Raw genomic sequence first — 21,612 nt, 5'->3', positions numbered from 1 at the left:
TTGTATTATCAGAAAAGAAAACATATTATATGCTCTATTAAAACAATTTCATACTGGCATTAAAGCAGACAAAATCAAAGACAATTTAAAACTTATAAGCAGACCAAAGTGTATATGAGCTGAATTTGTTACTTTTAAAAGTGGCATTTCAAACCTGTGGAGAAAGGACAAATCATTCAAAGTATTGAGACAATTAGGAAAAATTAGAGGACAAAAACATGGAAGTTCTACTTCCTACCATTCAGCAAAATACATTCCAGATAGGTTAGAGTTTAATTTATAAATAAAATAATTATTAAAAGAAAACTTAAAAGATGGTTTTTCTAAGCATAAAAATAAAGGAAGAATTCATTTTATATAAAGGAAGAAAGTATCTAGATTGACAAACATTCTATATGGAAACACTTTAACTGAAACTAAAAAGCAAATGATATATTGAGGGGAATATGATGAAATATGTGACAAAGTATAGTTAAGTTTCATAATATATAAAAAAGTGACTGCAGTCAATAAGAAAAAAATTAGTACCCTAACAGAAAATAGACATAGCATATAAACAAGAAACTAACAAAATAAGAAATGCAAATGACCAATAAATACACATAAGTAAATATGGTTTCACTAGTGCCCAAAGAGATACCAACTAGACAATAGTCAGTTCTAGTGTTGTAACAGAATTCCAACTTAGTTATTTGCAAATTTCTTAAGGAGAAAATTCGAAATAAGCACAGATAACTACTTTGCAAAATAATCTTCATAGCCTATATATCCTGTTTATAACAAAAACAATTAGGTCAGATTCAGAGAGCTGAGTATATTAAAATTGATAAGAAAACTCCATTTTCTGTAGTAAATATAATGACCTAAAGTCACAGAGTGGAATATTAGGAAGATAACTTTTTGAATAATTTAAAATCTTTTTGTCTTTTTCAGTAAACTAGATAGAAACTTGATTTCAGCATGCCAAGGTAGAGAATCAGCAGAGTGCATCTGCCTGATGCTTGTTATTCTCTCATTGACTAATCCAAAATCTCAAAAGCTCCTATGTCAACCATCTTCTTCCCTTTACAGTCCTCATTAGTGCCAATGTAATTTACTATTTATATTTTCTGTTTGTAATTTTAACCATAGCAAAAATGAAGTATTTATGTCCACGCCTCTGACTGACATAAACACAGTGAATCTGATGATTAAATAAAATTTCCTACAAATTAAGAAAAACTTACCTTTTGTGGAAAAACAAAGGTGACATGGCAACATAATATGGAAAGTTTTAAGCAATCCTAATTAAAAAGGACGAAGCTGGAGGTATCACAGTATCTTCAAATTATACTACAAAGCTATCATAACCAAAACAGCATGGTTCTGGTATAAAATACACACATAGATCAGTGGAACAGAATAGAGAACCTAGAAATAAAGCCACATACCTACAACCAACTGATCTTTGACAAAGTTGAAAATAACATACACTAGGGAAAGCCTACCCTATTCAATAAATGGTGCAAGGAAAATTGTAGAACCGTATATAGAAGAATGAAACTGGACCTTATCTCTGACCATACACAAAAATCTACCTAAGACGAATTAAAGACTTAAATGTAAAGCCTGAAACTATAAAAACCCTAGAAGAAAATCTAGGAAAATCTCTTTCTGGACATTGCCCTAGGCAAGGAATTTGTGACTAAGTCCTCAAAAGGAAATGCAACAAAAACAGAAATAGACAAATGTGATTTTATTAAGCTAAAAAGCTTCTGCAGAGCAAGAAAAATAATCAACAGGGTAAAAAGCTAGCCTGCAGAATAGGAAAAATTATTTGCAAGCTAAGCATCTGACAAAGGTCTAATATCCAGAATCTACAAGAAACTCAGACAACTCTACAAGAAAAAAACAACCCCATGAAAAAGTTGGCGAAGTATATGAACAGACATTTTTCAAAAGAAGACATGCAATTGACCAACAAATATATTTAAAAAAATATTCAATGTCACTAATCACCAGAGAAATGCAAATTAAAACCACAATGAGATACCATCTTACACCAGTCAGAATAGCTATTATTAAAAGTCAAACAACAACAGACGTTGTCAAGAATGCAGAGAAAAGGGAATGCTTATACTCTGTTGGTGGGGATGTAAATTTGTACAACCACTATGGAAAACAATATGGAGATCTCTCAGAGAACTAAAAATAGAACTCTCCTTCAATGCAGCAGTCCCACTCCTGGGTATCTAAGGAAAAGAAATCATTTATCAAAAAGACACTACACTCATATGTTTATCACACCACTATTCACAAAAGCGTCATGAAATCAACCTAAGTACCCATCAGCAGAGGACTGGATAAAGAAAATGCGGTATAATTATAGACACACACCATAGAATACTACCTAGCCATTAGAAAAATGAAATCATGTCCTTTGCAGCAACATAGACAGAAATGGCAGCCATATCCTAAGTGCAGTGACTCAGAAACAGAAAACCAAAAACTGCATGTTTTCACTGATAAGTGGAAGCTAAACAGTGGGCACATGTAGACATTCAAAGTAGAATAATGGACACTGGAGATTTCAAAAGGTGGGAGGGTAAAAGGGTGGAAGCAGGTGAGGGATGAAATACTACCTGTTGGGTACACTGTTCACTACTCAGGTGATAGATACACTAAAGCCCAGGCATTACAGTAGATTCATGTAACACATCTGCACTTGGACCCCTAAATCTATTTTTAAAATCAGGAGAAAAAAAACCCAAATTAAAAATGAACTTCTGATTTATAAAAGAAGAAATAAAATGGGCAACAAACATAGAAAAATGCAGATTGAAATGACATCATTTTAAGACTATCAAATTTGCAGGTTATTTTTAAAAATTGACATAACTTTTCTGGAGAGCAGTTTGGTAATATATATAAAGCTCTTTAAAAAACACATTTTCTCCTACCCAACAATTATACTTCTAGGAATTTATCCTGGAGAAATAATCACTTCACTGTTGCAAAGATGTATGTGCAGGGAGATTCGTGAGAGCACTCTATTTTATAAGAGAAACATGGAAAAAAAATCTAAATGCAATTAATCCATTAGGGGATTTGTTAAATAAATCATTGTAAATTGGGGGAAAAAAGGTTTGTAAATGACCAAGTAAATAAGCTAAAAGACTTTAGATTTACTGACTTAACTTTTCAAACCATAATCCAGTGTATTGTATTTTCTTTTTTTTTTTTTTTTTTGAGACGGCGTTTCGCTCTTGTTACCCAGACTGGAGTGCAATGGCACGATCTCGGCTCACCGCAACCTCTGCCTCTTGGGTTCAGGCAATTCTCCTGCCTCAGCCTCCCGAGTAGCTGGGATTATAGGCACGCACCACCATGCCCAGCTAATTTTTTTGTATTTTTAATAGAGACAGGGTTTCACCATGTTGACCAGGATGGTCTCGATCTCTTGACCTCGTGATCCACCCACCTCAGCCTCCCAAAGTGCTGGGATTACAGGCGTGAGCCACCGCGCCTGGCCAATCTAGTGTATTTTCTAGAAGTCAATTCTTCAAACCTTCCTCCAGTGTAGAATCCAATTTTTGTTCATTTTTATTTTTTGCATTTTAGGACAAGGTGGACATTCGTACCTGAAGGAATGGCTCTGGTGGGCAGGATTGCTGTCGAGTAAGTTTTTAACACTGAGAATACTGTTTATGTGTAAGATAATAAATAGATTACATGAAACTTTTCAAAATCGGTTAATCTTCCTGTCAAGAATGGAACAAGGATGGAATTTAAGTCTAAAAATTTTTGTGTTGGTGTAATATATTGTCCTATATATCCTAATACACATAAATTAATTTTTTCTCTTATTTCCCACCCCTTGTGTTCTCAGTACTGTCCAGGAATGCAAGGGAAAAAGTTGACCTTTGAAATATTATATTGTAACCACAGACTTCTTGTATTTTCTTCACCATAACAACAGAGAAAGTGCTTTTCTTTCATATTTTCCCACCTCCTAATTTGAACCTGTGACTACTGTAGCCACATATTTTCTCAATAACTAGTACATTTTCCTTGCCAAGACAACACCACAGTTAAGTGAAAGGCCTCTGTGGCTGCTTGGTACTGAACAAATGGAGAGGAAATGAGGGGTGTCAGCCCTCCCTTTCCTCCTGGACCTGCTGTGAGGATTAAATGAGACTTTACAGGATCTGAAAGCACTGTCTAAATGCTAATGTGATGTCCAAATAGAAAGTAGTGTTCATCTCCCTCAGCCACTTTTGCTGACTCGGTCTCCCTCCTAAGTCGAATGAACTTTCTTAAATCCCAAATCGACAGCTCTCTCTCAAAAATACATCATAAATTCCCTCTGTGACCAGGAGTCTTAAAGCTTCCCTGAATTTCCCCAAACCAAGCAACACATTTTAGTATTTGTAAGATCCTGTAATGGGAAGGAACTGGGTACCTTTTCTATAGTAAGTGGTGAAATCTAAAAGGATGATTAATACAAATAACTTAAATATATATAGCCCCTTCAGTTATTTTTTGTTTGTTTTGGTTTTTTTTTTGTTTTTGAGATGGAGTCTTGCTCTGTGACCCAGGCTGGAGAGCAATGGCTCGATCTCGGCTCACTGCAACATCCACCTCCCAGGTTCAAGTTATTCTCCTGCCTCAGCCTCCAGAGTACCTGGAATTACAGGCACACACCACCACATCCGCCTAATTTTTGTATTTTTAGTAGAGATGGGGTTTCACCATGTTGGCCAGGCTGATCTCGAACACCTGACCTCAGGTGATCTGCCCACCTCAGCCTTCCAAAGTGCTGTGATTACAGGCATGAGCCACCACACGCAACTGCCCCTTCAGTTTTTAGGGTGCTTTTACATACATTTTTATTTGAATAAAAATTGAGAGGGCTGTCTGGGAAGATTCCAGATAGATAGTTGGATCATTCTCTTTTTCTCTCTTACTTGTATCTCCCCACCTTCTACCCACACTTTACAATAAGAATATAAGTAGAATATTATATGACTACATTTGCAATTTTATTTTCACCATGTAAAAAAGTTTATGTCAATATTAAAGAGAGAAAAGCATATGTTAGAGAGTAGGTAAGTGACAGATATACAGTACTCTAATTATGAAGTCGATGTTTTCCTGGAAAGCTATCTATAAAGATAAAAATATAAATAATGTAAAGTATCCAAGGAGACCTTAATATTCCAAGAAAACTGCCATGGTTCATTCTTTTTTGAGAAGGAGTCTTGCTCTTGTCACCCAGAATCGAGTACAGTGGCATGATCTTGGCTCACTGCAACCTCCTCCTGGTTTCAAGCGATTTTCCTGCCTTAGCCTCCCAAGTAGCTGGGATTACAGGTGCTTGCCACCATGCCCATCATACTAAAAATATTGTATTTTTAGTAGAGATGGGGTTTCACCATGTTGGCCAGGCTGGTCTTGAACTCCTGACCTCAAGTGATCCATCCCTCTGCCTCTCAAAGTGCTGGGATTACAGGCGTGAGCCATTGTGCCTGGCCTTGCCATGGTTCTTTCTATGAGAGCAATGTCTTAATTATTCTATAAGTTTAGATTTGCTTAATGATGTTTTCCTAGTGCTGGGTACTCCTATAGATTTGGGGGGGATGTAGCAAACCAGCCAGACAAAGGTACAAAGAAAAAATCATGCTGGTGTTCTTTTCTCTGTCTACGATAAGCATTCGCTGGTGTAGTTGCCAGCATGAAATACTACATTCTGTGGGCAAGTTTCCAGCTGTGTTCTGTGAGAATAACTTGGCCTCAGTACAAGAGCCCAGCTCTTGAAGGGCTTCTCTCACTCTAGAAGTTATTTCCAGCATGCTATCTCATGCAAGTCTAGAGTTCCTCTGATGAGAAAAAGATTACATTCAGGAGCATATCATGACTTTAAAACAGCTGCCTGGATCTCCTTAAGCTACTGAGATACTGTTACTTGCTTGTAGACCATTCACAATAGAGGGATATCTAACTTTATGGCTAACTAACTTTATATCTAACTTTAGGCCAATGGCTATTCCCTACCTACACCCCAGATTAAAGCATTCTAATTTTCCAAGCCAGTTTTGGTGGTATTCTTGAGCAAGTGAAATGATTCTCTGCTTACTACAAAGCTACCTCTACTAGATTCATCAGAGTCACCAAATATGTCTTCAGTATTGAAGTACCTAAAAATCTCTGTTGAAAGCCATTTAACATGGGTACTCATCTGTCACCACTTTTTGCATCTATTGAGTTTGTATCACCTGGTATTACAGTTTGTCTGCATCTCGTAATAGCAATTATCCCTACCTGCTATAAAACAAGTTATATCATTCTTTTTTGCTAGATCTTCCCATGTATTTGGGTTACAAGTCCACTGCTTTGCATGAGTCATTTGTTTTTCTCTTCTGACAAGTGAGCCCGTTTTTAATATCAGTATCTCTGCTTGCTTTCTAGTGGGAACAGGAGAGGCTGCGAATTTTGCTGCTTATGCTTTTGCACCTGCCACCTTGGTCACCCCCCTGGGCGCTCTGAGTGTTCTCATAAGGTATGTGAGCAATAAGGAACTTGGCTTCTAGAGGTATTTTAAGACCAAGATAAACTTGAACCATAAAAAACATACAACTATGGATATGTGAAAGCAAACACGCAAATCTAGACCAACCTGGGCTCTAAAAGTCTAGATGAACCCAAATCATTTCTGACATTTCTGGGAAGCTTTGGACAAGTCACTTAGCCTCAGTTTACTCATTCATAAAGTGAGAATAATACTTTTTCTTGCCTGAAATCACAAAAATAACTTGAGAAGACTATAAATAACAGTAGAAATAGGACATCAGCTGTCATATTATTTTAAAAACCTAAGACACAGTGAGTTTGATTTCCTACTAACATAAATGTGTGCTACATTTTTAACAATGCAGTGAAGCATAGCAGATTTTTAAAGTCTGTCATCAGAACAAATTGCCAGAGTCCATAGTGGTTAATGACCATAGTTATCAGAGGACTTTTAATAGCATGGTGTTTTGGTTAAATTCCAACTCTCACTAAAATTCTTGCATTGTTTGGCCAGATACTTAGTTTTAGTACTGGAAACAGAAATAGCTTTCTCATTTCATGGAATGTGGATCTAATCCTTCTGAGATTATCTTTATTATGATCCCAAATGAATGTGTTTAATAAGCATATACATTTTTGCCTGTTTTTCTCGTCTTTTTCTTTTCTATTCATTATCAACCTCTTGTAGAAAACTTATTATTGAGCCTACTCAATTATTTTTACCTTCTTTGTAGGATTGTTGTGAGAATTAAGTGAGTGAATACACACAAAGCTCTTAGCTTTGCAGAACACTTGGCTATGCAGTAAAGAGCTAGTATCCGTAGTAATAATAGTCGTGTCTTCACTAAGGCTGCAGTCCTACAAGTGGCCACATGAGGGCAACACTAGGAAAGTACCTAGTAATTGATCATAATCTTGGGGACAGATGGGCACTTAATTGCCTTCATGGGGATGCCAGGGCATTAGAGGAAGAAGGCTGGTGTGCAGAAGCCACAGTAAGCACACTGGTGGAGCAGCAAGATGGTATACTCTGGTGTCCATGGTAGTGTGATTCTGGAGCTTCCTGAGGCCACAGCAACTGAAGCATTAGGAATACCAGATAGGTTTAAGTATCAGAGCAGTAGCAGGTGGTAAGGACGTATTTTGATATTTTGAAAGTCTATATCAAGCTTGTCTAACCCATGGCCCACCAGCTGCATGTGGCCCAGGATGACTCTTAACATGGCACAACATAAGTTTGTAAACTGTCTTAAAACAATGTGAGATTTTTTGTGGGTGTGATTTTTTTTCTTTAGTTCATCATCTATCATTAGTGTTAGTGTATTTTTTTCTTTTTTTTTTTCTTTTCTTTTTTAGATAGAGTTTCGCTCTTGTTGCTCAGGCTGGAGTGCAATGGCACGTCCTCGGCTCACCGCAACCTCTGCCTCCTGGGTTCAAGCAAGTCTCCTGCCTCAGCTTCCCTGAGTAGCTGGGATTACAGGCATGCACCACCATGCCTGATTTTTTTTTTTTCAATTTTTAGTAGAGACAGGTTTTTCCATGTTGATCAGGCTGGTCTCAAACTCCTGACCTCAGGTGATCTGCCCACCTCAGCCTCCCAAAGTGCTGGGATTACAGGCGTGAGCCACCACACCTGGTGGTGTTAGTATATTTAATGTGTGGCCTAGGGAAGCCAAAGTATTGGACACTACTGGTCCGTTTGATTGTAGTGATATGAACTAGCTGATTATTAGCCCTGGGAAGAGTCATTTTTCTTTAGGAGAGAGATCAATCCAAGATGGCTGACCACTAACAGCTCAGGATTGTAGCTCCCAGTGAAAGCTCAGAGAACGAGACGACGCCACATCTTTAGACGAATATTCGTCACTCACCGATTACCTGATTCCCAGTGGAGGAGCCCCACGGGTCGCCAGCACGACTCTTGTGGCCGCCGCAGCGGTTTTGCCGGCGTCTCGGCGCAGCAGCTCTTCATGCAGAGCCAACGGGACTGCTTCCCCTACTGACCGGAGTTTGGAGCTCCGGGAAGTCAGAGCCGCTTGTTGCTGACTCAAGAGGGAAGCCAGACCAGAGATTCCCGGGCAGAAGAGCACCATCGGTCTTACTGCTGCTATTTAGGCTGCCACAGTGGGTTGCTCGGATCCCAGCACTGGGAATCAATAAGTCGGACTTCGACTCAGAAACCTAATTAGAAAGGCGGTTCATCTACAATGAAGGGAAAAAAACAGCCTAAGAAGGCCGAGTATACTCAAAATCAGAACCCATCAGCAATAGAACAAGCCCTGATGGAAAAGGACTCATCAGCAACCGAACAAGCCCTGATGGAAAAGGACTCATCAGTAACGGAACAAGCCCTGATGGAAAAGGACTGTGTTCCATTATCTGAAGTAGGCTTTAAAAGGTGGATGATAAGAAACTTCTGGGAGTTAAAGGAACTTGTTCTAACCCAATGTAAAGAAACTAAGAACTTGGAAAAAAGGTTCGATGAAATGTTGAAAAGAATAGACAATATAGAGAGGAATACAAATGAACTTATGGAGTTGAAAAATACAACACGAGAACTTAGTGAAATATGTACAAGCTTAAACAGCCGAATGGATCAAGCAGAAGAAAGGGTATCAGAGGTCGAAGACCAACTTAATGAAACAAAACGACAAGAATAGAGAAAAAAGGATAAAAAGGAATGAGCAAAGTCTCCAAGCAATATGGGACTATGTGAAAAGACCTAATATACGCTTGATTGGTGTACCTGAATGTGACGGAGAGAATGAATTCAAGCTGGAAAATACTCTCCAGGACATTATCCAGGAAAATTTTCCTCATTTAGCAAAGCAGGACACTATTCAACCCCAGGCAATACAGACAACACCACAAAGATATTCCTCAAGAAGACCAACCCCAAGGCACATAATCGTTAGATTCACCAAGATCGAAATGAAGGAGAAAATATTAAGGGCAGCCAGAGAGAAAGATCAAGTTACCCATAAAGGTAAGCCTATTAGGCTTACAGCAGATCTCTCAATGGAAACCCTACAAACTAGAAGAGATTGGGGGCCAATATTCAATATACTTAATCAACAGAACTTTCAGCCCAGAATTTCATATCCTGCCAATTTAAGCTTTACATTTGAAGGAAAAATAAAATCTTTTAGGAACAAGCAAGTACGCAGAGATTTTATTACCACCAGGCCTGCTTTACAGGAACTTCTAAAAGAAGCATTATACACAGAAAGGAACAACCAGTATGACCCTTTCTAAAAATACACCAAAAAGTAAAGAGCATTAACATAAAGAAGAATTTTTATCAACGAAAGGACAAAATAGCCAGTTAATATCAAATGGTAGCAACCCTAAATTTAAATCGACCAAATCTCCCAATCAAAAGATACAGACAAAATCTAGTGGTATATCCAAAGATATACATAGACTCAAAATAAAGGGTTGGAAAAAAAAAAAAAGTACCAACCAAATGGAGAGCAAAAATAAATAAATAAAAAGCAGGAGTTGCAATTTTCACATTTGACAAAATAGATTTCAAAGCTACAAGGATACAAGGGTAAAAGGATTAATGTAATAATAAGAGATCTTAACACCCAGATACATAAGACCCATAATGAGATTTAGATTTAACGAGACAGAAAATTGATAACGATATCCGGGACTGGAACTAAGATCCAGAACAAATAAACTCAATAGAGCTCTCCATTTTAAACACACAAAATATACATTATCCACAAAATCTAACGATATATCTGAAGATATACAAAGACTCAAAACAAGGGGATGGAGGAAAACTCACCAACCAAATGGAGAGCAAAAATAAATAAATAAAAAGCAGGAGTTGCAGTTCTCACACTTAATAAAATAGATTTCAAAGCTACAAGGATGCAAGGGTAAAAGGATTAATGTAACAATAAGAGATCTTAACACCCAGATACATAAGACACATAATGAGATTTAGATCCAATGAGACAACAAATTGATAACGATATCCAGGACTTGAACTCAGAGCCAGAACAGATAAACATAATAGAGGTCTCCATTTTAAACACATAAAATATGCATTAACCACTTTAAACACTCAAAATATTGATCGGCCATTATTGAAACCCATTTTAGGAATGAAGTAATATTCCTTTTTCCCTCTTTTTCTTTTTTTCCCCTTCTTTTTCTCTTTTTAAAAAAAAAATTTTTAGGAATATATCTTCCTTTGAAACATCCATGGGCATACATATTCTAAATGTATCATGCCAGTAAGATATAAAAGATTTTCTGTTTTGCTTGGCTTTACAGGAAAACATGGAAAAATTGAAAATGACTTGAGTAGAACCTCTTGTAAGGTCATTGGAAGATTATGGTGATATATATTATAGCTCTTTAGATATAAAAAAAAATGAAGCACATTTGATTGCCTGTCAGTTCTGAATTTCAAACCAATCTAGGTTTTTCCATGTCATATAGCATATTCCAGCCAGCTCACTGGGATACATGGTGGCCTGTACCACCAGTATGACTTCTGAGTTGCCGTGGGATCAAAAGGTAATTGAACTAGAGTGATCTTTAATTTTTTTCTCTCCCAACAGTGCGATATTATCTTCTTACTTTTTAAATGAGCACTTGAACATTCATGGGAAAATAGGCTGCATATTAAGTATATTGGGGTCAACTGTGATGGTTATCCATGCCCCACAAGAAGAGGAAGTCACTTCTTTGCATGAAATGGAAATGAAATTGAGAGATCCAGGTCTGTGATTCAACCTAAAGAAACACTCAAATTCTGCTTCACTTTCTCTCCTCACCAAATAGTATTTGTAATAATATTGTAATAAGCTTTCTACAAGCCATATTGTGGGTTGTGAGATACAGTAAGGTTTGATTATTATTTCTCCTGAAAAGATGGCAGAACTTATTTTTGTTTTCATGCTTCCCCTTTTACACAACCAAAGGGAGAGGGAGGGACAGTAGAGGCAAAAGTCATGTATTCAAAATCAAATTTTTGCCACTTTCTTCCTCTGAAAATAAAACGTTAATCTGATAATATTTGCCCTAGCTCATAGTGTTGGTGAGATTTAAGTATTTGTGAAAGTCCTTTGTAAAATATTGAAAGCTATGCAATAGAATGTTGTTTTAAATTTGATCTCATTTCTATTTCTAAAATACCTATGCTCTTAAACTCATAACTAACAAGATTTCAGAAAGGTATAATCCTATGAGCATTTTCTGAAGTCAAATTATTTTATCTTCCTAACAGGGTTTATTTCCTTCGCTGTGATCATAACTGTGATCGCCTTGGTGCTGATTTTGATTGTGGCTCCCAAGAAAGGACAGACCAATATACTGATCTATATTTCAATCTGTTCTTTGATTGGAGCATTTTCAGTTTCTTCTGTCAAAGGCCTGGGAATTGCCATTAAGGAGCTGATAGAATGGAAGCCAGTTTACAGACATCCCCTGGTCTTTGTTTTGTTGGCTGTACTTGTGCTTTCAGTAACTACACAGATTAACTATCTCAACAAGGCACTGGACACCTTTAATACCTCTCTCGTAACACCCATTTATTATGTATTCTTCACATCCATGGTAGTGACTTGCTCTGCTGTCTTATTCCAAGAGTGGTATGGCATGACAGCTGGAGATATCATTGGGACCCTGAGTGGATTCTTCACTATTATCATTGGCATCTTTCTTCTACATGCTTTTAAAAACACTGACATTACTTGGAGCGAGCTTACATCTACTGCTAAGAAAGAAGTCATCTCTCTGAATGTCAGTGAAAACAATTATGTTTTACTAGAGAACTTGGAGTGTTCAGCCCCAGGATACAATGATGACGTTACCCTGTTTAGCAGAACTGATGACTGAAGTCTCTAAAAACACTGAGTTTTAACCACTATGAGACACATGAAGAAGAAAATGAGTTCTTGCTTCTTGGAAGAACTGCTAGGAAAGCTAGCATTTTTCTTTCTTTATTTTTTTTATGAAAGAAAGAAAGAAAGAGAAAGGGGGAGAGAGAACAGGAGTCTTGCTCTATTGCCCAGGCTGGAATGCAATCTAAAAATAGGTATTAAAAACCTGTTTTATGCCAATAATTGTGCTTAGCAGAGGAGACAGGAAGGAATAAGGGAAGAAAATAACAGACAGCCAACCAATATTTTATTTAAGTCTGTGAAATGCTATGCAAATGCTGAAGAGTGATTTACTTCCAATTATGTGGTCACTTTCAAAATAGGTGTAATGTGATACTGAGAAAAATGTATGTTCTGTGGACCTGCGGTAAAAAATTCTATAAATATTCACTGAGTTTACTTGTTCCAGGTCTGAGTTCAAATCATAGACGTTCCTGTTAATTTTCTATCTCGTTGATCCATCGAATATTAACAACATGGTGTCAAAGTCTCCCGCTATTATTGTGCGGGAGTCCAAGTCTCTTTAGAAGTCATTAAGAACTTGTCTTATATATCTTGGTGCTCCTATATTGGGTGCATATACATTTATGATCACTGACTCCTGTTGTTGCATTGATCCTTTTACCATTATGTAATATCCTTCTTTATTTCATTTAGTCTTTGTTACTATTAAAGTCTATTTTGTCAGAGATGAAAGTTACAACTCCTGGTTTTTTGTTTTTTGCTCTCCATTTGATTGGTGAGCAATCCAACCCTTTATTTTCAGTCTTTGTGTGTCCTTGCATATGACATGGATCTGGATACAGCATACCAATGGGTTTTGACTTTTTATTCAATTTGCCTGTCTGTGTATTTGACTGGGGCATTAAATCCATTTAAATTTAGGATTAATATTGATATTTGTGAGTTTAATATTGTCATTTAATGCTATCTGGCTATTTTTACCCTTTAGTTGATATAGATTCTTCATTATGGAGATACTCTTTACCTTTTGGTAAGTTTTTGGGATGACTGATACTGGTTGTTCCTTTCTGTGTGTAATGCTTCTTTCAGAAGCTCTTGTAAAGCAGACCTGGTGGTGATGAAATCTCTGAGTGCTTGCTTGTTCGCGAAAAATTTTATTTTTCCTTAATTTATGAAGCGGAAAACTAGCATTTTTACAGTTCTAACTAATTTAGATGTGATGCCAAGTAAAAATGCCATCTTTTTGGCCATGAATTTGAAAATCAAATTGATTATCCTCCAGAAGACTTTTGCTGCTTTTCATTTCTACAAACTTTGTAATTATCTCTAAGGATCAAAGAAGTTAAAGAGCTATGTGTGTCTCAGAATAATCTCCTTCTTCTGGTCACAATATATTTGTCTCTGCCAGTGGCTCTTCATTTCTTTGGTGGCTCTTTTTAGACTCACAGTTATTCACTAATATAAAATTAGCAGTGTTCTGATACATGCTGTATCAGCCATATTCTCTGTTGAGTCATAATTTCAAATTATTAAAACTGAGAAGAGAGGCCAGGCATGGTGGTTCACATCTGTAATCCTAGCACTTTGGGAGGCTGAGGCAGGCAGATCACTTGAGCTCAGGAGCCCAAGAACACCCTGGGCAACAATGCAAGACCCTGTCTCTACAAAAAACATAAAAATTAGCCAGGCGTGGTGGCGCATGCCTGTAGTCCTGACCACTTGGGAGGCTGAGGTGGGAGGATCACTTAAGTCTGAGAGGTTGGGGCTGCCGTGAGCCCAAATTGCGCCACTGCAGTCCAGCCTGGGTGAAAAGTGAGGCCCTGTCTCAAAGAAGAAGAAAAAGGGCCAGGGGCTTTTGCTTTTAAAATTTTGTTTAAACTGAGAAGTGAGATCACGGGTGCTTTGTTCTCCCTTCTGCACCTTCCTTCTAAAACTAGATAGCTAAACAGTTATTTTAAGAAAAAAGAAATTTAAAAAAAATAATCCTGCTTTGTTAGTGGCTAGAATACACAACACACACACCCATGAAGAGCGTATGAATTGTAACTTATTGATATATCATAGGAATTTACTACCAATTAAAGAGTGAGAACGGAGGAAGAGAAAAATACTTAAGACCTCAGAAAAAGGAAACAGTCTTCTTCTCACAAAAACACAGGCACATGTGATTGTTTTCACAGGTTCCATTAATTAACTCAAGTCTGTCTCAAACTCCATAAGACAAAATGGAGTTTCTGTAGAAGTCAGGTGAATTCAGCTTTGGAGTCACTTATCTGCATTTTTTTTTTCCTTTCTTTTACTGTTATCCTAAAAGTTATATTTTCTTGTTGACAGAGATTTTTGTAAAAGACTGCTACATTATTTTAGGATTATATACTACACTTCAATTGTTCACAAATGTTTGATCCCTAAAGGGTGAGTTTTCCACAGACTGTTTGGAAACAACTAGAAAAATCTTTGTGAAAAATCTGAATAAATTATCATAATGGCTCTCTTGAAGTTTGGTACTTCCACCCTTATTACGGAAATTATGATTAGTTACTAACCATTAAAAATAGGTATACTCCGGCCAGGTGCGGTGGCTCAAGCCTGTAATCCCAGCACTTTGGGAGGCTGAGGTGGGTGGATTACGAGGTCAAGAGATCGAGACCATCCTGGTCAACATGGTGAAACCCCGTCTCTACTAAAAATACAAAAAAATTAGCTGGACATGGTGACACGTGCCTGTAATCCCAACTACTCGGGAGGCTGAGGCAGGAGAACTGCCTGAACCCAGGAGGCGGAGGTTGCGGTGAGCTGAGATCACGCCATTGCACTCCAGCCTGGGTAACAAGAGCGAAACTCTGTCTCAAAAAAAAAAAAAAAAAATAGGTATATTCTAATAGGATAGAAAGTCAACTTCCTAGCAAGCAAAATACCAAGACCTCAGGGGCTACTGCAGGAAAACACCTTTTGCACACTAAAATCTTTATAAAAATTTCCTCTCTCATTTCAAATGCATGGATGGAATAACATTTTTGGTGGTCTTTAATGGACAGATTTACTGTCACTTATTGATTTTATCAAAAATGAATTGGCTCTCTTATTTTTATACTAATCTTATTTTTCTCAAGAATTCTAACCAAAAAGATTCTCATTAAAAAAATTTCAGGTTGACTGAATTTTTTTCTGTTCTAACCTTAAATGTTACTAGGTTTGGTTTTTGTTCCTAAGCTAGCTCAAGACTGCCCAAGGTCATAATGGTAAGCGTTATTATTCAGAATTCAATCAGCATTTCCCCAGTTATTAAACTAACTGATGTTCAGGATGACAACCTACCTGACATAGCTGCAAGGTCCTAATGTGCCATTATAGTCTTTTCAGCATAATTTAGTGTTGAGTGCAATTCTAACACATTCTAAATTTTTGAAAATCGATAATCCATGGAACGTCCATAGGTTGATACCTCAGGTCAAATACGTGTTTACTCTGGTGATTGCTGTTTTACTTTACTTGTATATCAGATATATAAGCTATGAACACAAGTTTGTAGGAAAAGTATCTTCTGGCTGGGCAGTGGCTCACGCCTGTAATTCCAACACTTTGGGAGGCTGAGGTAGGGGGATTGCTAGTTGCCAGGAGTTTGAGATCAGCCTGGGCAATAAAGCTAGAATCCATCTCTCTTAAAAACGTAAAAAATATCAAGAGGCTGAGTCAGGAGACTCATTGGAGCCCAGGAGTTCAAGACTGCAGTAAGCTATGATTGTCCCACTGCATTCCAGCCTGGGTGACAAGAGACCCTGACCCAAAAAAGTATCTTCTGATAAGGTTGCATTTGAAAATTGCAGAAATTTAAAAATTTTTTCTTTTGATATTAAGAACTTTATTAATCTCTTTAGGACACCTTCTTGGCAAGGAAATTAATGGCATTTTTCATGACATCCAACCTGAGACTCTGGTGTTTCTCTGTTCTGGTAAATTAAAGTTTCAGACATTTCTTTGTATCACCTTTTACAAAGTGTTTGCCCTTGGTCCGTTATGACCAGGTCAAAGATTCCCAGACACAAGGCTCCATGTGTATGTTAGATGGGAAAATGAACTGGTGTTGACATGAATGCATGCCCAGGAGGATGACTGGGAAAGATTTAATGGTTGAAGTATGCTGAGAAACAATGAAAAATTTGAAAACTCTCTACATAAAAGTCACTGATGGGCACATGCATTAAAAAACCAAAATGTTATTGCAAATCTAACACTAAAAAATATTTTCCCAAATATGAAAATATTGACTAAGGAAGAATAAAATGCTGGACCCCTATAGTCAGACTATTAGTCTTAACTGGTAGTTTATGTATATATTTTAATACTTTGTCATCATGTAGATATCTTAAGATTTATTGTGTGACTATCTGCATGTGTGTCATTAAGGATTACAAAGCTGTGGTCACACAGGACAAATGGAAAGATTTTCCTACTTCTGTAAAGATACGTTTTATTTTTGTCTTACAATTTTATTCTTAGGTCAATGGTTATTTATTATAAGTTCAGATAGCACAATTTTCGTAAGACCCTTTAGATTTAACAAATGAAATTAACACATATTTTAAAGTATTAAATACATGGAAGGCACCTGGCATTATGCCTGATTATAGGGACTTGGTAAAATTTAGTTTTCTTTGAATCAACATTTGAATTTTTACAGTCTTGCCACTAGAGACTTAAGGACCATCGAATGCCTATTTTTATACATTCATCTTTTCTCAATTTTTCAAGTTATCTCATTTTAAATAATTCAAGTAGAAGTGATTTCATCATACTATCTCAACACCAATACAAAATTATTCCAAATATTGTTCTTAAAACCAGAAAAACTGAACTAAGTGCTATTTTCCCCTTCCAATTAAGCTTTGTGGAAAATATATGAATATATGAAATGTTCTCAAATATTTTGAATAGACTGTTCATGAAGCCTTTTATTTTGCACATGTTTATGCTGTTGATGTTAGAAACTGTATAAATCTTAAATATTTGTATATTTTTCATTTGCAATAAAATGTGATTTAATGATGCTTTTGAGTTAAGTTTCTAGTTTATAAAAGTTAAGCATATGTAATGGCAAAAATATTCCCATGTTGTTTTGAGATTAAAAAGAAAGTTTCAGGCCAGGCCCAGTGGCTCATGCCTGTAATCCCAGCACTTTGGGAGGCCAAGGCAGGCAGATCACTTGAGGTCAGGAATTCACAAGCCTGGCCAACATGGTGAAACCCTGTCTCTACCAAAAATGTAAAAAATTAGCTGGGTGTGGTGGCGTGTGCCCATAATCCCAGCTACTTGGGAGGCTGAGGCAGGAGAATTGCTTGAACCTGGGAGGCAGAGGTTGCAGTGAGCTGAGATCATACCACTGCACTCCAGCCTGGCAACAGAGTGAGACTCTGTCTCTAAAAATAAAAATGTTTCAGGGTTTCAAAGAAAAAAAAAATGGCACTGATGTTAATATTACTATTTCATTTCCCTCGAAATTGAAATTTGTTTTTAGAAGGCTCTCTGCAAGACCATCTCCCACGTAACAGCTTGAACGAAAGCACCTGAACAAAAAATGTTATCCTTCAAATAGAACAAAAGCTCAAAGCAGTCAATAATAAAATCTCCCCTCAGAACAGTAATTAGTGTAAATATATTTGGTACCCTGCTTTATAAACCCTCAGTAAGTTTTCTTCTAGCTCTGTGAAACTATACCTTCGCTTCATGGATTAGCCACCTCATGTCATAAATTTTCTGTTTTGGTTTGAATTTCTGTTTGAAAACAACACCCTCACAAAAATTTGAAAAACTATCTAGGGGCTGGGTACAGTGGCTCAAGCCTATAATCCCAGCACTTTGGGAGGCCAAGGTGGGAGGATTGTTAGAGGCCAGGAGTTTGAGACCGGCCTGGGCCATAAAACTAGACCTTGTCTCAAAAAAAAAAATGTAAAAAACACCAAGTGTGGTGGCATGTGCTTGTAGTTCCAGCTACTTAGGAGGAAGTAGATTCCCTTGAGTCCAGGAGTTGTAGGCTGCAGTGAGCTACAGTCACGCCACTGCACTCCAGCCTGGATGAAAGGGCAAGACCTTGCCTTTAAAAAAGCAAGTAAAAGAGGCCAGTCCCAGTGGCTTACACCTGTAATCTCAGCACTTTGGGAGGCCGAGGCAGGCGGATCACCTGAGGTCAGGAGTTCCAGACCAGCCTGGCTAACATGATGAAACCCCGTCTCTACTAAAAATACAAAAATTAGCTAGGCATGGTGGTTCATGCCTGTAATCCCCGCTACTCAGGAGGCTGAGGAAGGAGAATTGCTTAAATCCGGGAGGCAGAGGTTGCAGTGAGCCAAGACTGTGTCTCTGTACTCTATCCTGGGTGACAGACCAAGACTCCATCTCAAAAAAAAAAAAGAAAAAGAAAAGAAACCTCTAGATTACCTCTAGAATGGATTCTGGGTAATGACATATGGCTCCTCCCTGAGTTAACTGTGCTTCGCAAACATCCAGAAAATAAATTCAAGTATGTCCCATGGTAACACATTGTTTCAGGAATGGGCAAAATAGCCTTGTAACTGCTCAGTGGGTTCAACCTTGTCCTGCTGGCTAGACAGAGCCAATTTATCAAGACAGGGAAATTGCAATGGAGAGAGTTATTCATGCAGAGCTGGCCAGTATGGGAGATGGGAGTTTCATTATTACTCAAATCAGTCTACGGGAGCATTCAGGGATCAGCGTTTTTTAAGGAAAATTTGGTGGGTAGGAGGCAGTGAGGTAGGAGTGTTAATTGGCTGGGTTGGGGATGAAATCACGGGGAGTAGAAGCTGTCTTGTGCTGAGTTGGTTCCTGGGTGGGGGCCACAGGACCTGATGAGCCAGTTTATCTACCTGGGTGGTGCCGGCTGATCCATCAGGTGTAGATTCTATGAAATATCTCAAGCACTAATCTTAGGTTTTATAATAGTGATGTTATCTCCAGGAGCAATTTGGGGAGAGTCAGAATTTTGTAGCATCCAGCTGCATGACTTTTCAACCATAATTTATACTTTTGTGGTGAATTTATTAGTCCTTCAAATGCAGTCTAGTCCACAGGCAAGAAGGGGTTTGTTTTGGGAAAGGACTGTTAATGTTTGTGTTTCAAAGTTAAACTGTAAGTTCCTCCCAAAGTTAATTCAGCCTATGCCCAAAATAGAACAAGGACAGCTTGGAGGTTGGAAGGAAGATGGAGTCAGTTAGGTCAGACCTCTTTCCCCACAACAATCCTCCTATCGATACTCTGCAATGGCGGTTTCAGCCCTTCAGCTCAGAAGGCCTCTCTGTCTCTCATTTGCTTTTGCCTTTGTTTTCACTGCTGATGTTTCATCATATTACCAAGAGTTTTCAATAAAAGTGTATTTCAATAAAAGAAATCTCTCCTCTTCTTAACACATGGAACTGTAAAGCTGGGTTAGAAGGGGCAAGACTGGAAGAAAAAATAAATTCTTAAAGGCAGAATGAAATGAGGCTTTACCATTGTGAGCTTGCTCTAACTTAATTAGGTCTGAGTAGTCTTGCATGTACATTTTTAAAAGGTTAGGCTTTCTAGCAGTTTTGAGACTCTGCTTTCAGGATCTCAGGGCATGAATTTAAATAATGCAGTGATTTGGTCTTTTCAGGCAACACGGAAACAGACTGGATCAAGTTTACCTGGGCAGAAAGGACCAGCATCAGTGCCATGTTTCTCTCACTGTCAGAACCAAACTGGTTTAGAGTCAGACAAACCTAAGGAATTCAATGCAGCTTACACAAAACAGTTCCACTTTATGGGGAGGCACCTGCTGATTGAAAATTAGCCTGCAGCAAAAAGGAAAAATAAAAAGCATGGAGGAACTAGTCAAACTAGATCAAGTGTTACACTCTTGGTTTTGCTGTTCAGGGTGGGGTAGCAGGGGCTGGAGAAAGGAGATACCTGAATGTAACCACATGTTCTACTTTCACAATATCTGAACAATTCACGGTCTAACAGAGTGAAGAGTAACCACTGTCATCAAACACATGTATGTGTCTGGTGTCTCTGAAAGGTGACTTCATCATGATCAATGAGAACATAGAGGGTGAGATGCAAAATACGTACCTAAGCAGAAACATGCTCAATTTCATTACATGAAATTTCATGACAAGACAATGCTGACTTTAGTCGGAAATCTACTCACCTGATTGTCATTTCTGTAATCAACCACTCCACAAAATAATTTTTTTTTTAAATCCCCTTTTAAGATATTTGAACCTCCGACTCTTTGCTAAGGGTTCACCCCCTCATGAGATACACAGTGTAGAATTCCACCAGTTTCTCAGCACCTCTAGTATTTTGCTCCAGAGACCTGGTCCTATTGAAATCAAGTGAGGAGAAGCCACAAGCTCCCTGATGGTATTCCAGCTCTCTGTTGCATAGCGTTGTATTCCCTCTGCTCTTTTTAGCTTTAATCCATAGCTATTCTGGTGACTGACACAACTGCTTTTAACCTTTATCTATCAGTGAACTAGCAGAGAAGCTAGCTAACACATGTGATGAGTTAATCAGCGATAGCTTGCTGAAAAGCTGTTAGTCATAAGCATTGAGGGGATATCTTTCTCCCAATGATCTACTTTTTAATAAACCTCACAAGAAGCCTCAATCCAGAGTAAACATTTGTACATATTTTATCTAATTTAATATTTTTGGCCCTGGCTATACATTTACCTTCACCTGCAGAGAGTTTAAAAAATTACTTTAAAATTACCTATTCCTATTGGTGCACTGGCTCACACCTGTAATCCCAGAGCACTTTGGGAAGTGTACATGGGTGGATCACCTGAGGTCAGGAGTTTGAGACCAGTGTGGCCGACATGGCAAAACGCTGTCTCTACTAAAAATACAAAAATTAGCCGGGCATGGTGGCAGGTGTCTTTAATCCCAGCTACTCGGGAAGCTGAGGCAGGAAAATCACTTGAACCTGGGAGGCGAGATCACACCACTCCAGGCTGGGGTGACAGAGTGAGACTCTGTCTCAAACAAACTAATGAATTAATTTAATTACCTATTCCTTAGGTCCCTCTGATTCATTCCTGGGCCCCACCTCAAGCCAATTAAATAGAACATCTGAGGGTAGGATCAAGATAACAATATTTGTTAAAATCTCCCCAGGTGATTTGAATATGCAACTAGGATTGAAAACCACAGATGT

The 21,612-nt window shown here is 37.9% G+C and overlaps 1 protein-coding gene across 4 annotated transcripts in view; it reads left to right on the top strand.

The window, feature by feature from the left end:
* The window catches only part of NIPAL1 (NIPA like domain containing 1), a 48,995-nt gene extending 31,531 nt beyond the window's left edge, over positions 1-17,464 (top strand). For all 4 annotated transcript variants that reach the window (XM_008993379.5, XM_035293742.3, XM_008993378.6 and 1 more), the window contains exons 3-6: positions 3,601-3,657; positions 6,448-6,538; positions 11,130-11,290; positions 11,798-17,464. In XM_008993379.5, the coding sequence (XP_008991627.1) occupies positions 3,601-3,657; positions 6,448-6,538; positions 11,130-11,290; positions 11,798-12,408 (920 nt within the window). In that variant the 3' untranslated portion in view covers positions 12,409-17,464. The remainder of the gene's footprint in view (positions 1-3,600; positions 3,658-6,447; positions 6,539-11,129; positions 11,291-11,797) is intronic.
* Positions 17,465-21,612: the final 4,148 nt, after the last annotated feature.

Source organism: Callithrix jacchus, chromosome 3 (assembly GCF_049354715.1).
Source record: "Callithrix jacchus isolate 240 chromosome 3, calJac240_pri, whole genome shotgun sequence".
Classification (NCBI taxonomy): Eukaryota; Metazoa; Chordata; class Mammalia; order Primates; family Cebidae; genus Callithrix; species Callithrix jacchus.
The sequence above is the reverse complement of the archived record's forward strand: the minus strand, read 5'-3'. Positions and strand labels throughout refer to the sequence as shown.